Raw genomic sequence first — 14,490 nt, forward strand, 5'->3', positions numbered from 1 at the left:
GTTTTTCCTGTTTTAACCAGAAACTATCTTTGTGTAGTCGTATTTTGTATTTCATTTGTCTGGGTCAGATGGTCGTTCTGTTTCTGACTTGTCCCAGTTTTGTTAATATTTTGCTGACATGTCTTTGTCCTTTGGGGATTCTGTTTTTGACTTGTCTTAATCTTTTTTATTATTATTATTTCAATCAGACTTATCTCTTAGGTGTACTGTCAGAAACAAGTCTTTATTTAAAGGACATTTTTACTCAGACTTGTCTGCGTTGGTTTGACATGGTGTCATCTTTCTCCATTGTACATGGGCATGTCCCTGGCACAAGGAAAACTGGACATAGACTTGTCTTTGTAAAGTGGGAGTTCTGACCCTGACTTGTCTTTGTCCTTCAGGTACTCTGGCATCGGCATGTCCTTGTCTCATGGACATATTGACTTGGCCATGTCTGTTGCTGGGTGGACTCTGACGTGTCTTGGTCTCATGGCCCTTTAGACTTGGCTTTATGTCTCGTGGCATTTGTTTGAAACTGTCTGCATCCCTGAGACTCTTTGACTTGGACATGTCTTAAATCAGTGGACCTGACTTGAAACAGTCTTTGTTGGGGTTTTTTTTGACTTGGACTTAAGTTAGACTGTATTTGCTGAGCAGTCGTTTTTTCTTTATCTAGTAGATGTGATGACATGGTTTGGTCTTTTTCCCTTGTATGCTATGGTCTGATTTATAGGCACTTTGAGGTTGTAAAGTGGGTGCTTTATCTGAGACTGGTCTTCACCTATTGTTTTTTTTTTTTTTTGACTTGGGCTCTTGCTGATAAGATGACTGGACAAGTCCTTGTCTTTGTGCTTTGGGCTCTCTAACTTGAGCTTGTCTTGGTCCACTGGCCATTTTAGCCACTTTCCTCTTTGGTTTTTGACTTGAACTTGTCATTCCTGTCCTGTCAGATTTATTTTCTGTCTGGTTTGGACTTCTTTTCCCTGTTACTAGTTTTTTGACTTCTTTCTTGAGACAAACGACTTGGACTTGGCTCAGTTTAGTGCTTATTTTGACTAGGTCTAGTCAACCTGAATTTTTTTTTTCTTTTGCAGCATGCATTTTGATTGCTGCAGGGCAAAGTTTTTGGAAGGAGATGTTTTTGTTTTTATCCTATTCAACCAACAGACCTGAAAAACCTTTGGTACTATTGATGTTGGTCTTAAACTAGAGCTGAAAACATTGTTCTGAACCTCTCCTGACTGTCAGTAAAATACTTTCTTTCATTTCTTTTTATGCACAATGACTACTGGCTTAATACCAAATACTTTATTCACAAATAACTAAAGTTATTCTCACTGGTGGTCTCTGTCTCTGTTGCTGCAGACTCTGCAAAGCTGAAAACCTGTCTTTCTTAAAATAGCCTCTGTGATGACCTCATCCTGCCTCAGTCGATAAAAAACGACTTTCAAGAAAAAGAAAGAGAGAAAAAGAGGAGAAAATGACTTTAAATACCAGAAAACCAAAATAAACAGAAGACAGAGAGAGTGAGGTCTGGTTGGAGGAGACGTCATGGAAGAAGGGAGGAAGGAGGGGGGGATACAAAAGCAAAGTCTGTGTGCTCATGAAGCCCCTCCCTCTTTCTGTTCTCCCCCAACAGATGAGCTGGTGTAAGGAGAAAGAGCAAGCAACATACACGGACGGAGAGCGGGCAGCTGAAGGCGACAGGGAGAGCTTCAGTAGTAAAGAGAGAGGAAGAGGAGGCAGCCTGACGGAGCATGAAGGAGCGGCTGAGTGTCTGACATCTACAAAACGGTAAAACAAACTTCTCTTTTATGAAACTTTATGTAACTTTTCTATTTTTGTTCATCTAAATGTAGCTTGTTTTTTCTCCAATCATGGATTAGTTCTGTTTAAGCTCCTGTAGTTTCACTTTTCCTGAGTCTGTCTGCTCTGAAATGTTTTATTCTCTTTAAAAAGTGCTTTAACTCAGATTGTGTTGCTATTTATTGGGTTCATGTGATGCAGCTTATTATTTTACCTAAAATATGTCTGAGAGATGAATCACTTGTTGTTGTAAACCGGTTTAAAGGTAATTGGATTTGACTGAGGCATGCAGGAAACTATTTTAATTTCAGTATCAGCTCCAGAAATATGAGGAGAGGTTTTAGTAAACATAGTAGTGACTGCATGACTGCCTTTACGACAACACAATAGATGCAAAAGGTGATGAAACAGGAAATTTGAATAGAATTAAAGAATAATGTATAACGTATTAGACTTAAAGCTCCTGTTAAGCATTTTTAACTAGTGATTAAACAGAATTGAATTTTACCCTGATGCATTTTCATAAGCTGCAAAAGCAACAAGACCATCAAGAAAATTAATATAAATTTGTGTATTTTAAATGTTAAAACTCACAACCTGTAGAACGGGGTGTAGGTGTCGCACAATAGAATCTACGGAGGAGAACAAAACAAATATTCAAAATGAAGGATGACTCTGGCTGTCATAAGGAAGCAAAATGAGATTTCATTTTTTTGTCATTAAAAAACAACTTGCAGGACAGAGAAAGAGGGATATAGTTTTGGCCACAGGGGGCGCCAAAGTTCCTCACAGGAGCTTTAAGTTGAGTATGATAGAATTCAGTGAGTTTGTCAGGATGTGAAGCATGTCTTGAATTTTTTGTTTCATTACATAAGTTTTTAGTTTTTTTTTTTTTTTTTTGAAGAGTAGTTAGAATATTGTCTCATAGAAATAAAGAATAGAAAGCTTTGTCAATAAAGTAACTCCTTCCTGTTGGTAAATGTTACCTGTACTTGCTTTCTGACCTCTCACATGGCCGCACAGTGAAATCACTGTCCTTCAGTAGCATTAACTTTATAAAATCCACTTATTTCGTCATATTAATGTCTTTTCTGTATTTGTAGAATAATTGAGACTTTTATTGTTACCTTGTGGTTAGAGCAGCTGATTGAGTTAATGTGGGCACATCATGTGCTGGCATGAAGGCTCTGATCTGAGCAGGATGAGGAGCAACAAATTGTGTTCTCTAGTTGAAGCATTGTTCTTTAGTAATTAAGTTAAGAGTAAACAAGTGATTTTTTTTCTTGACTAAATGCTTTTGTTGTTTCTTTTACCCACCTGGTTGTCCTGTTTTTGGTTAAGTCAGAGACCTCATGTCCTGCAGAAGTTGCAACCACATCACTGTTGACTGGAGGTTTAACCTGCTGTGAGCAGACGCTCACTGCTCGCTCTGTGCTGCAGTAGCTGAACCTGGTGAAACACACTGGAATATTTACTGCACACAATAATGACTTAAAATTTAGGATATTATGGGTAATGTAGGCATACGTTCCAAAAAAGGGATCCTACTACTCATGTGTATTGCTGCAATGTGAAGCAGTAAACAGCTCTTTTGAGGTGTCTTATTCCCATACAGTAAGGACGTACTGTTTGTCACATTTGATTGTGCTTCTTTTAAAAATGCTGCTTTCAGTTACAAAATGGTACAAAAACTGAAATCTAACAAGTGTTAACATTTTATTTCGAGTATAAATTGTCTTATTGGACTTAATGCGAGCCACATTCAATTGACAAGTCCAGAAAAATGTCTACTTGTTAGTTTCTTGAAATAAGAGAATTGTCTCAATACATGAAAAGGGAAACAATTTATTGAACCAGTACATTTTTTTCTCAAATAAGACAGACTTGTCTAGGATCCAGTTTTGCAGCAGTTAAGTGGGGTTTTTTTGTCTGAAACAGCAGCTGCTGCTTTGCTAATGTTTGATGCAAGAGTGTTAGAAATGTTGTCTTGAGTCGCTTTGGAGTAACTGTTCCTTTGAGGCCTGAAAAGAGTAAAAAAGTTTCACCATTTAAACTCAAAAGTGTTCAGCAAACTGCCGATACTCTCTTCTGTGGCTCCTGCTGGAGTTTGGCATCTTGTTTCCTGGCAGACAAATAGCAGTGTTTGTAGTTTTTCTGTAAAGTATACCCTCAGTCTGTCTCGTGTTGATGATGTCACCATCCTTCATCCTCCTCCAGGTAGCAATGGGAAACACAGACAGTCACAGCAGCTTCGTCCCTCCTGCCAAAACCTCCGGCTCTCTCAGGTTCTCCTCCAGGAGGGAGGAGGCACCTTCAGCCCGCAGCTGGTGGAGGAGCAACCAGGGAGGCAACAGGACCCGGGGGAGGAGCTACCAGAACCAGAACACCACCTGGCGTTACGAGCATGGGACTAAAACAGCCAGAGGGGGATCCAAACTCAGAGCCGGGTCCCCTCAGGCCTTTAGGAGCCAGTTTGGATATGTAGAGAGCGGCAGTGGGAGTGATGGGATCTGTGGCGAGCGGACGTCTCTGCAGAGTGGTGGCAGCCCAAAGGTGCTGCTCAGTAAGGACGGCAGCATGAGGGTGGAGTTCACTAACACCAGGGTCGTCTCCATGGATCCTCAGGGGCTCAGCGGGCCCCCTAATACACACAGCAGCGCCCCTCCAGTGGGAGACTCCTCCCTGCGCACCAGTAAAGGCAGCTCACTCAGCTCTGACGGCTCCTGGTACGACTCGCCATGGGGTGGTGGCGAGCTGAGTGACAATGTGTTTGCATGTGGGGAGAGTGTGGCAAACAGCACCTCGTCCTCTGCCCGCACAGAGGAGACAGCCACCTGCAGTGGGTTCAACACCTTCTTTCAAACACAGGACATCTCACCTGGATTTACCTCCAGCCTCTTGTTTCCCGCCGCAGAGACGAGTGCAGGTTACAACACCTGCTCCTCCGGCCGCACGGAGGACAGCGGCATTGGAGACTCTGTCATCCTGCAGGACTTTAGCGTGGATGACGTTTACTCCAGTCACAACACGCTGCCTGCCTTTCCCATTACACCTGAGGCCTCCCTGCAGCAAAGGACCGCCTCCTCCTTGGCGCTATTGGATGATGTCATCCAGGAGGAGGAGGGGTCAGGAGGAGGCGTGGAGAAGTGTTACACCTCCATGACGTTACCTTGTCGTCGAGCGGAGCCTGCCAGCGCATCAGTTACCTTGGGGCGTAAAGACTTCCTGAAGAGTCGGATCCAACGACTCAGCGACTGGACGGGGAGTCTGAGCCGGAAGAAGAGGAGAATCCAGGTCAGAGAACAACATTTTTACCTCCTGTCAGAGGAAAATGTCCACACATTACAAACGTCCAAAGTCTTGCCCTAAAAGTCAAAAAAAAAATCTGTTGAGAATCCAGCAGTTCTTTGTTTCAGGCTTTAAACACTGTTCCAAAGTTTGGCAGTAAATGAAACTTATTAACACCCATTTATCCGTAATGATGGAGAAAATACGGCCCATTAAAGCAAACTCACATCTCACTCTTTGAAAGCAATGTTCCAAAAGCACTGCAGGAAAAAAATCACAGGAAATCTGTTAGGAAAATTATTATAAGCATGGTTTTGAGAGTGTAAGAAGAAAACACAGTTGTGGGTTATTGGGCGGGTGCTCCTCTAGTGGCCAATAGAGAAACTGCAACAGCACTGTATTTCGTTATAAGATAATCTATACAAAAGTTTATACATAAGTTAAATTCTCTAATATTGTGTGATTTAAAAAAAAAAGTTATGAGTTTGATATCCCTTTGCTGGTCTGAATAAAAAACTGTTTTAACAGACTTTAAAAAATATACTTCTAATTGTTTTCTAGTTTAATTTATTTAACAGTTATTGTACAAGCTTTCTGATTTTCTAGTTTCAACAGGAGGAACCACAAAAATGTTTGTATTTGTAAATTGACCATATTTATTAATATTCTTTATTATTGTACAAGCCCCTCTATTGGCCACTTGAGGTATTACAACAGAGATCCTCAAACAATGTATGTCAAGAGTACTTAGAAATATTAGATTTTGTTAGGGAGTGTTATTTTTATGACTTTACACAAGTTATATTTACAAGTTTTTAAGCCTTAATTTGGAGAGGACAAGACAGTGAATGGAGCAAGAAACTGGGTGAGAGCAGGCAGCAACATGCCACGGGTTGGACTCAAACCCAGACTGACTGCAGCCTAACTGCTTGGCTAAAAAGGTTAGCATTTTGTTCAAGTTGAAGGTTAAAAATATTAAAACACTTTTTCGCCTCATTAAGAAATAACTAAAACACTGTCTAAATACATGAAAAATTGGAGAAGTTTAATTTTTTTTATTCAATGTTCAAGGGCAAAAAACTAATTTTAAGTAACATGTCCCTTTAGTGGCCACAGAAGAAATAATGACACACCTGAAAACTTTAATAACACTGTTTATTCATGATTTTAAAAAAGAGCAAAAAGGCTTAATGTTTCTCTTGTGGCAACACAAAGACGTACCAACCCACTGGTCACGAGTTTCTGTCCCTCTGCTGGTCTCCAGTAAAACTACAACAAAACTTCAAATATACCTTTAGAAAAATTATTATTTTCTTTTTCTCAGGTGGCAGAGAATTATAACAACAGTGTAAGTTTGCATTTAAATTATGCGATAAATGCAACTCTAGTGGCCAAATGAGGAACTGCAACAACACATGTTATTGGAAATAAATCTGTTTGAAAGGTAATATTTGTTGATTTAAAATTAACAACATAGGTTTAACTTCAATCTCACTTCCTGTTTGATTCCTCCTCAGGAGCCATATGGCACCGACTCTGGTGCTGTGTTCACCAGCGGTCTGGACTCTGGGCTGGGCGGCAGCAGCACCCTCTGGTCCTCCAACCCTCTCCACTCCCTGAGCTTAAACCAGAACCAGTCTCTACCATTCCACAGCGGCTCCTCCAAGAGTCTGAACCAGAACCAGAGCAGCGATGCTCAGAGGCAGAACGTCTATAAGAACTTCATGCAGGAGCTGGAGACAGGCTGCAGCAGCAACGCCGACCGCACCGAGCCTTCAGAGGGGGATGGAGAAGAGGAAGAAGAAGGAGGGGAGGAAGACATGGATGGGGAGGTGGAGGTGGAAGGAGGGGAGCAACTGGATGTCCTGTTTGAGAAGGAGCAGGGTGTGGTGAGACGGGCCGGATGGCTCTCTTTCAAAGCTCTCATCGCCGTCAGCAAGGACAGGAAGCTGGAGCTGGTGGCTCGCCGCAAGTGGAAACACTATTGGGTCACACTGAAAGGTAACTGTTGGTTATTTTGTCTAATATCCAGCTTTTAGTTGTGATTTCCTGACAAGAGAGTTTGCAAGGGTCTATGAACAAACCTCTGAGGATCCCCTTCTCCCCTTCAGCATGTTAAAAGTAGTAACTAAGAAGTGCATGAATGATCAGATGATGTAATAGATTTTCCTTTTCCCTCAGGATGCACTTTGCTCTTTTATGACACATATGGGAAAAACATCAGCGCTGACCGGGATCTTTCTCCTCGCTACGCCCTGCTGGCTGATGACAGCATCGTCCAGGCTGTCCCTGAACATCCAAAGAAGGAGCACGTCTTCTGTTTGAGCAATGCACACGGAGACGTCTACCTTTTCCAGGTGAGACGACACACTCAAGTTTTATTATCCCCTGAAAGTCTGGAGACTCCAGAAGGTCCAGACTTAAATAACTCTCCAACATTTTTCTCAGTGTAGTCCTCATCTTGTCATTTCTATTTTTGGGCCCCCCACACTTTTCTCTTGATTGTCTGCCTTCAGATTGCTGGCTGCATTTCTTTTCCCATCACGCTCTGTCATTCCGAAGCGTGTGAATGAATGAGTTGTAGTGTTGAGGTGGCTGGTTGTGGTTTCTCCTCAGCACAGAGCCACTAGCATCCCCACAGACATGCTCATAGCCGGAGTGGGGCTTCTTTGGCATCTGGTTGACTTAATTATGGATGTGACGCTGCCAGCTTTTCACCACTGACGCTCAGAGACAAAAAGCTAAATTACAAAACAAATCTGGTCTGTAGTTCAACAGCGAACTAATCCTACAGAGAACTGATGGGATGATTATGGAACAAGATACTTTTTACCAGCATAGTTTTGTGCTTGTTAGTTAGCTTCTTAGGCATTTTTGCTTCATAAGTTTATGTTGCTGTCATTTTCAGTGACCTTGAGTGACAAGGTCCTGTTGGCCAATTGCATATCAAAGAATCGACACTTTCTGAGCACTGATTTTCACAGATATTGCTGTAGTTTCCATAACAGGCTCAGGATTTGACCAAATGTAAACAAAACTTGTGTTGTGAAGTCATGTCCCACCTTATTGTCAGAATGCCTTAAAGTCAGAAGGCCTGTTAGTCAGATAACAATAAGGCCTAAAAGTCAGAAGGCCTGTTAGTCAGATTCAAAATTCTTACATTTGATGAAGCTGCTATGCTAACAACTAGCCAAGCATAAAAGATGCTATTTTGTACTAGGGATGTCCCGATATAGATTTTTTGACCTCCGACCCAATCCGATTTTTTTAATGTGTTTTGCTGATACAGATTGGATACTAATCCTATACCTTACCTTTGAATGATTCCATTGTAAACAACATATCAAATTTGTTGTATTGAAGTGAACCCTGTTGGTACCTCCTTGAGGATTACTCACGTTGCAAGATGCTGTTTTGTTATTATTTCTTTCCAAAGAGAAGTGGTCCCACACGGCGGACATGTTTGCAACATGGTTTAAGTTACAGCATTTGTAAAGCGTGACGTTGCTGAAAACACATGAAAACTAGGTCGGCCTCAATCACATACTGAAATCTGATGCTATCTGATCCCCCAGAAATGGCCATATCAGGCGCAGATACCGATCAGTTTATTCAATCTGGACAACTTTGTACTGTTGCTCTTTTACTTTTGTTAACATTACATAAATGCACGTTCATTTGTGGAGATTTTGGGGACCATTTCCTGTTTTATGCTAAGCTAGCACATCCTGTACTCGCAGTCTTTGTGTACTTTTCTGATCTGGTTCCTGGTATTCTCTGGCTTTGAGTTGAGCTGAGGTTAGGCAGCAGCTGTGTTTGTTTACATTTTAGGGATCCAGCTCCATCTTAAAACTCCAATAAGATCCTGTAAGTTGTAAACTGATTTCTCAACGTTGAACACATCTCATATCCAACACAAAGAGTGAAAATGTTGACTCGACATGTTCAGAGCTGTCACAAAAAAGTCCAAATTTAGCAGCAGCACGTTTCCTGTGTCAGCGCCGAGATGTAACAGGGGAACGTTTATCTCTGTGAACTGCTTTTCTTCTTCACGCTTTTAATGAGCGCAGAAAGCACTTCTTTATTCCCTTAGTAACTCACACTCCTCTCAGCTGTAGAGTGTGTTTGCTGACACACAAATCACACCCCGGGCCTCCTTTGGCACGTCTCCATGGATCCCTGAAGGACCGCCGAGGAGGAGGTGGAGGGGAGCAGGCCGAGGTGTTGAAGAGCTTTTGTCTGGAGGCTGAAAGGAGATGAAGATGGAGGGAGGAGGAGGGTGAAAGCTAATGAGAGTCACGACACCGCGCTAATCACTGCAACAAATGCTCTTTTTCACACCAATGACCCGACACGTTCCCCTCACAAACACAAACACCTGTTAGTGTCAGGAGAGCAGAAATACTGTCCATCCAAGAACTTTTTTCAAAGCACTCAACGTCTAAAGCTTTTAAAGAAACATAAATCTTCTCCTTTTCCTTTTAAGGCCACAAACCAGACTGACCTGGAGAACTGGGTGACAGCAATCCATTCAGCGAGCGCATCGCTGCTTGCTAAGCGTCAGGGGAAGGAGGACACACTGCGCCTCCTGCGCTGCCAGAGCCGCTCGCTGCTGCACAAGATCGACATGGACGGAAAGATGAAGAAGATGGCCGAGCTGCAGCTGTCCGTTATCAAAGAGCAGAAGAACAGGAAGGCTGTGGAGAGCCAGGTTAGCATCAGAGCTTTTACTGATCTATGATAGAAAAAGTTTCTCTTTGGTTGTTTGAGTTCAGAAGTTTACAACAAGAAGTGTCATCCAAACACATTTATACAACAGCATGGAGGCTGCTTTCCAGAGTATAGATCGTGTTGCTCCTTTCAGGTTACTGAAAGGAACCCAGTATCTACTTTTTCAGCATGTTTTGAAATTGAAACATTGAAAGTATGGTGGCCCTGATGTGCCAAACACATCAACAAAGCAGAAAAACAACTCTAAGTCAGTATACACAACAATTTAGAGAAAACAACAGAATTGGAAAAAACAGCAACTTAAAGACACACAAAAGAGCAAAACATGATGAAAACATGATATAAAATCATAAAACTAGAAACAAAAAGAAAAAGAAAAAACAACGAGTGAAAATTCGAGAAAAAAATAGGAAAACACAATAAAAACAAAAAAGCAGAAAAAAACATAAAAAGAAGAAAAAAAAAACAAAGGGAGTGAAAACACAAAAACAAAACAAAAAAATAACGTGACAACAAAAAGTGGAAACACAACCAAAACAAAAAAGTAACAGGACAACAAAAATGAAAACAAATACAAAAGCAGAGAAAAAAAATACAAAAGCAAAAAAACACAAAAAAGAGGAAAAAAAGACTAAAAGAAGTGAAAACACAAAAAATAGTTAACATTACAACAAAAAGTGAAAACTCAACAAAACAACAAAAACCAAAAAAGACAACAAAATTGAAAACAAATACAAAGGCAGAAAAAAAACAAGACAAGAGAAAAAACACCAAAAGAAGTGAAAACACAAAAAGAAAAACCGTTAACATGACAACAATGAGTGAAAACACAGCAAAAACAACAAGAAAAGTAGACAGGACAACAAAAATGAAAACCAATACAAAAGCAAAAAAAAGAGAAAGAAAAGAGAAAAAAACACCAAAAGAAGTGAAAACCCAAAAAGAAAAACAATTTACATGACAACAAAAAGTGAAAGCACAACAAAAACAAAAAAGTAGACAGGACAACAAAAATGAAAACAAATACAAAAGCAGGAAAAAAAACACAAAAAGAAGAAAAAAAAAAGAAGTGAAAACACAAAAACAAAAAATAGTTCACATGACAACCAACAGTTTAATGACAACAAAATGAAGAAGCAAGTGGGACAACAAGATAAAACATGATTAACAATAGATAAATATAAAGAGAAAACAGGACAACAAAAACAAAAAACAACATCAAAACACTCTCTGTGTCATGTTGAGCTCATTACATAACAATCAGCCTGCAGGGTGTTCTGGCAGCTGCAGACTCTCACGTGGAGTCCTCTCTGATACCAGCTCCAGATGTGTGGGGCTGTTACCGGCAGCCTGAAACAACAGAACAGTTTCCCGCCAACAAGGGGTCCAGATGAGGTGTTCAGAGTGACATCACGAGGCAAATGTTGAGGTGGTAAAAGAAGCGTAAAAGCTGCTGCTCTACAACCAAACCGTGGCGTGAAAACATGCACTTTTACTCCGTACAAGAGGGACATTATCAGCTAATTTTTCTTTATTCAGCAGCTTTGAATAAACTGTCCCTAAGTTTGTCCTTTCCTATCGCAGTGAGTGTAATCTAAAGTGATCTACAGAGGCCAAATGGAAAGAATTCACCTCCCCCCTCATCTCCTTCATCTTCCTCCTCTGTCTTTCTTTCCCACGACACTCAGAGTTCACATAAAGTTGAGGTACAAATAATTACACATGGTTAATACATTCTTTAAAACATGTTAAACTAAATTATAAAACCTAATTTGAAGGTTTCTAATAAGAGATGAAGTTGTAGGAAATCAAGTTTTAATAATTCAGCATCCCGTCTGTGTTTGTTTAATTTGTTCTCTGTGTCTCTGTACTTCCTGTCTGTCTGTCTCTTCCCAACGGCTCGGTTTCATTAACAGATCTAATCTGCAGTCAGACCAGTTTAGAGCAACTTTGTACCAGTTAGATCCCGTTAACTGTTTCTCCACTCTCTTTGGTTCAGATCCAACAGTGGGAGCAGAACCTGGAAAAACTGAACCTGGATCTCTTCCGGCTCAGGTGCTACCTCTCCAGCCTGCAGGGCAGTGAGCTCCCAAACCCAAAAAGCCTCCTCGCCGTGGCTAGCAGGCCCTCTAAGAGCATGCTGGGACGTCTGGGGGTCTTCTCTGTGTCCTCGTTCCACGCCTTGGTAAGAAAAGCTGACAAAGCTCAGCCCTCTGCGTGTTTTGTGTTGGATCTGACGTGCTAAAGCGCCGATGTTTTCCTCAGGTGTGCAGCAGAGATGAGGAGATGCTGAGAAGGAGGTGGAGGTCAGGTGGAGGCAGCAGAAGGCGAGGCTTACCGTCCTCGCTGAAGGTTGTGGATGGAGCGAGCAGGCGGAGCAGGGATGGGAGACACTCTACGACCCAGGTAATACATGGCACCGCCAAAGGAGCATTTAAAAGTTGTTAATAATTATTTTCAGTATGTTTAGATAAAATGAAGCTACAATTTAAGAGCCAGGTATTACAGGAAGGTGAGAAAAAAAGGATTATGTGTTTTAAAAATTTGCTATCATTCATGTAAAGCTCATGAGAAGAGCCTCCGGTTGTTTTGAAACAAGTAAAGATGAAAACTGTTGCTTCTGCTGAGCTGCTGGGTTAGAAGTCAAGAAGTAAAAGATTTAAAATTTTGAAACAGCTTTGAGATGCAACCAAATAGTGATGCTGCTAAGGAGGGTTTTTACAGTGTTGTTAATGCCTGATCTTTCCTCCGACCAGCTGGAAAAGATTCTCAGCTTATACTGATTGAACATGAAGTTAGCATGTTCGCCGGAGGGTGAAGTCAGATTCCCTGCCAGATCCGGCATGCTGCTGTGTGTCCTTAAGAGACAGATGTTTTGGCGTGCTGAAACTCCTCACTCCTTCAGCAGCAGCTGGAGTACCCATCATGCTCGGCTCCTGAGGGCCCCCTCCTCTGGATAAACACAGAGTTATTTTAAGAGTCTGGGAGTCCAGAGTAGAAGGAGGAGGAGGAATCCGTCTGCAGCTAAAGCTTTATTTGGGCTCCATGTTTCAACAGACTCACCTCAACACATGTCCTCCACCACTGTTGCATTTAGATGAAGTCACATTAGCTTTTAACTCATCCAGCAGCTGAATGTTTACTAATATTTAGTTTTTGCTGAATTCAAAAGTCATGTCCATATAAGGACTTCTGGTCGACTGTGCATCGCTGATGTGTTGTCGTGTATAGTGAAAACCACTGTACGCTGATGATGTGTTTACTGACCATCAGTGATCCTCAGACTCCTGCTTCGTCAACACAAACCTGTAATTTAAACTCAGCTCAACCCCTCATTTTTTCCCATGATGCTCTGGGGCTAATTTTGGTTTGATCTGAGGCTTGTTTTAGAATCAAAGTCTGTTTCTTCTCAACAGATTGCTTTAATTTAAATATAGACGGGGAGAGTATTTGTGTCTGGTGCTGAGTCAGAACTCTGAGCTCTGAAGCTAACTGGCTGCTTCTTTAAATACACACTCTTTCACTTTAAATGTAAAAGAACAAAAAAGTCTTTTTATTTTCAGATCCAAACACACTGTGGTATTTTTGCTTTTTTGATAAACTAACATATTTCTTGAATAAAGGTTAGAATCCTGTAGGTGCTGGTAAATATCTCAAAGTTGAAGTTTGACTGATTTTTGTTGAGGGTTATTAGCTCATTTCAATGAAGCTGATTCTGATTCTAAAGATATTCTCACCTAAAGAGATGATATCTAGCTTTTTTCATATTTAGCGATAAATGTTGTGTAAAAATGTCACCAAATGTGGAAAAAGTTTCAAATTTTGAGGTAAACATGTTGAAGTTATCCTAAAATTTGATTTTCTTGGCTGCTCTGATCAGTTTGTTTAAAAAGTCACGTGAGATTTTGAAGAGATCTACACGAGATTCACTCATTTTGTGACATCATAAGTTGATAAATCTCCTAAAAGTGCAGTTTCAGGATGCCCTATAGGCTAGTGGTTAGGTTTGTGTGAAGTAAGCCATCAAGCAGTCGGTCCAGCTTTGAATCCAACTTGTGGACCTTTACCGCAGCTTTCCAACAGTCAAGGAGGCTTCTAGAAAGCTGGCTTCTAGAAATGCTGAGGGGACTTAAAGCTGAAATGAAGTGATAAGGGGGTTTGAGAGCAAGCATTCTCATTTCAAAGGCTCTTGCAAATTCAAATTTAAAACCTAAATTTCAATGTTGCACTACAGTGATGCCAAAAATTTAATTTGCTTTTTATCATTTCAAACTCATTTTCTTTCACTATTGGGTTAAAATAAGGCCCTAAAGACCGTCTTTTTTTCCAAAGATCTCAAGTTTCTGACAGTTAAAATCAAATATCAAGTGATCAATGACTGTAAGGTTTCAAACCAGAGCGTCTGGACACCTTTGGTCACTTTGTTGCCGCAGCCACCTGTCGCCCCCTGAACCTCTGAAGAAGAGAACGAGGATTAGTTCTTTTCTCCTCCCAGAATTCCTTTGTCCCTCTCTGTTAATCCCTCTGAAAACACCCCAAATGACCCCCCACCTCTTTTCCTGCTGTCACATGACCTCCTCCTTCCTTCCTCCCTCTCATCTGCTCCTCTTTTAACCTCCTCCTTTCCTTCCTTTCTTCTTTGTGCTCATCTCAACTTGACGTCTCCTCATTCATCTCCTCTGG

At 41.1% G+C, this 14,490-nt stretch overlaps 1 protein-coding gene across 1 annotated transcript in view; it reads left to right on the forward strand.

Annotated features, from left to right (window-relative positions):
• tiam2b (TIAM Rac1 associated GEF 2b) overlaps positions 1-14,490 on the forward strand; it is a 46,845-nt gene that overhangs the window by 22,980 nt on the left and 9,375 nt on the right. The window contains exons 2-8 of the mRNA XM_074685956.1: positions 1,622-1,776; positions 4,006-5,082; positions 6,594-7,077; positions 7,258-7,433; positions 9,563-9,787; positions 11,807-11,992; positions 12,073-12,213. Of these exons, the coding sequence (XP_074542057.1) occupies positions 4,012-5,082; positions 6,594-7,077; positions 7,258-7,433; positions 9,563-9,787; positions 11,807-11,992; positions 12,073-12,213 (2,283 nt within the window). The 5' untranslated portion in view covers positions 1,622-1,776; positions 4,006-4,011. The remainder of the gene's footprint in view (positions 1-1,621; positions 1,777-4,005; positions 5,083-6,593; positions 7,078-7,257; positions 7,434-9,562; positions 9,788-11,806; positions 11,993-12,072; positions 12,214-14,490) is intronic.

The sequence above is a fragment of the Halichoeres trimaculatus genome, unplaced genomic scaffold (genome assembly GCF_033239565.1).
Source record: "Halichoeres trimaculatus isolate MK-OKI-2021-1 unplaced genomic scaffold, fHalTri1.1 fHalTri1_scaffold_13, whole genome shotgun sequence".
NCBI classification, from domain to species: domain Eukaryota; kingdom Metazoa; phylum Chordata; class Actinopteri; order Labriformes; family Labridae; genus Halichoeres; species Halichoeres trimaculatus.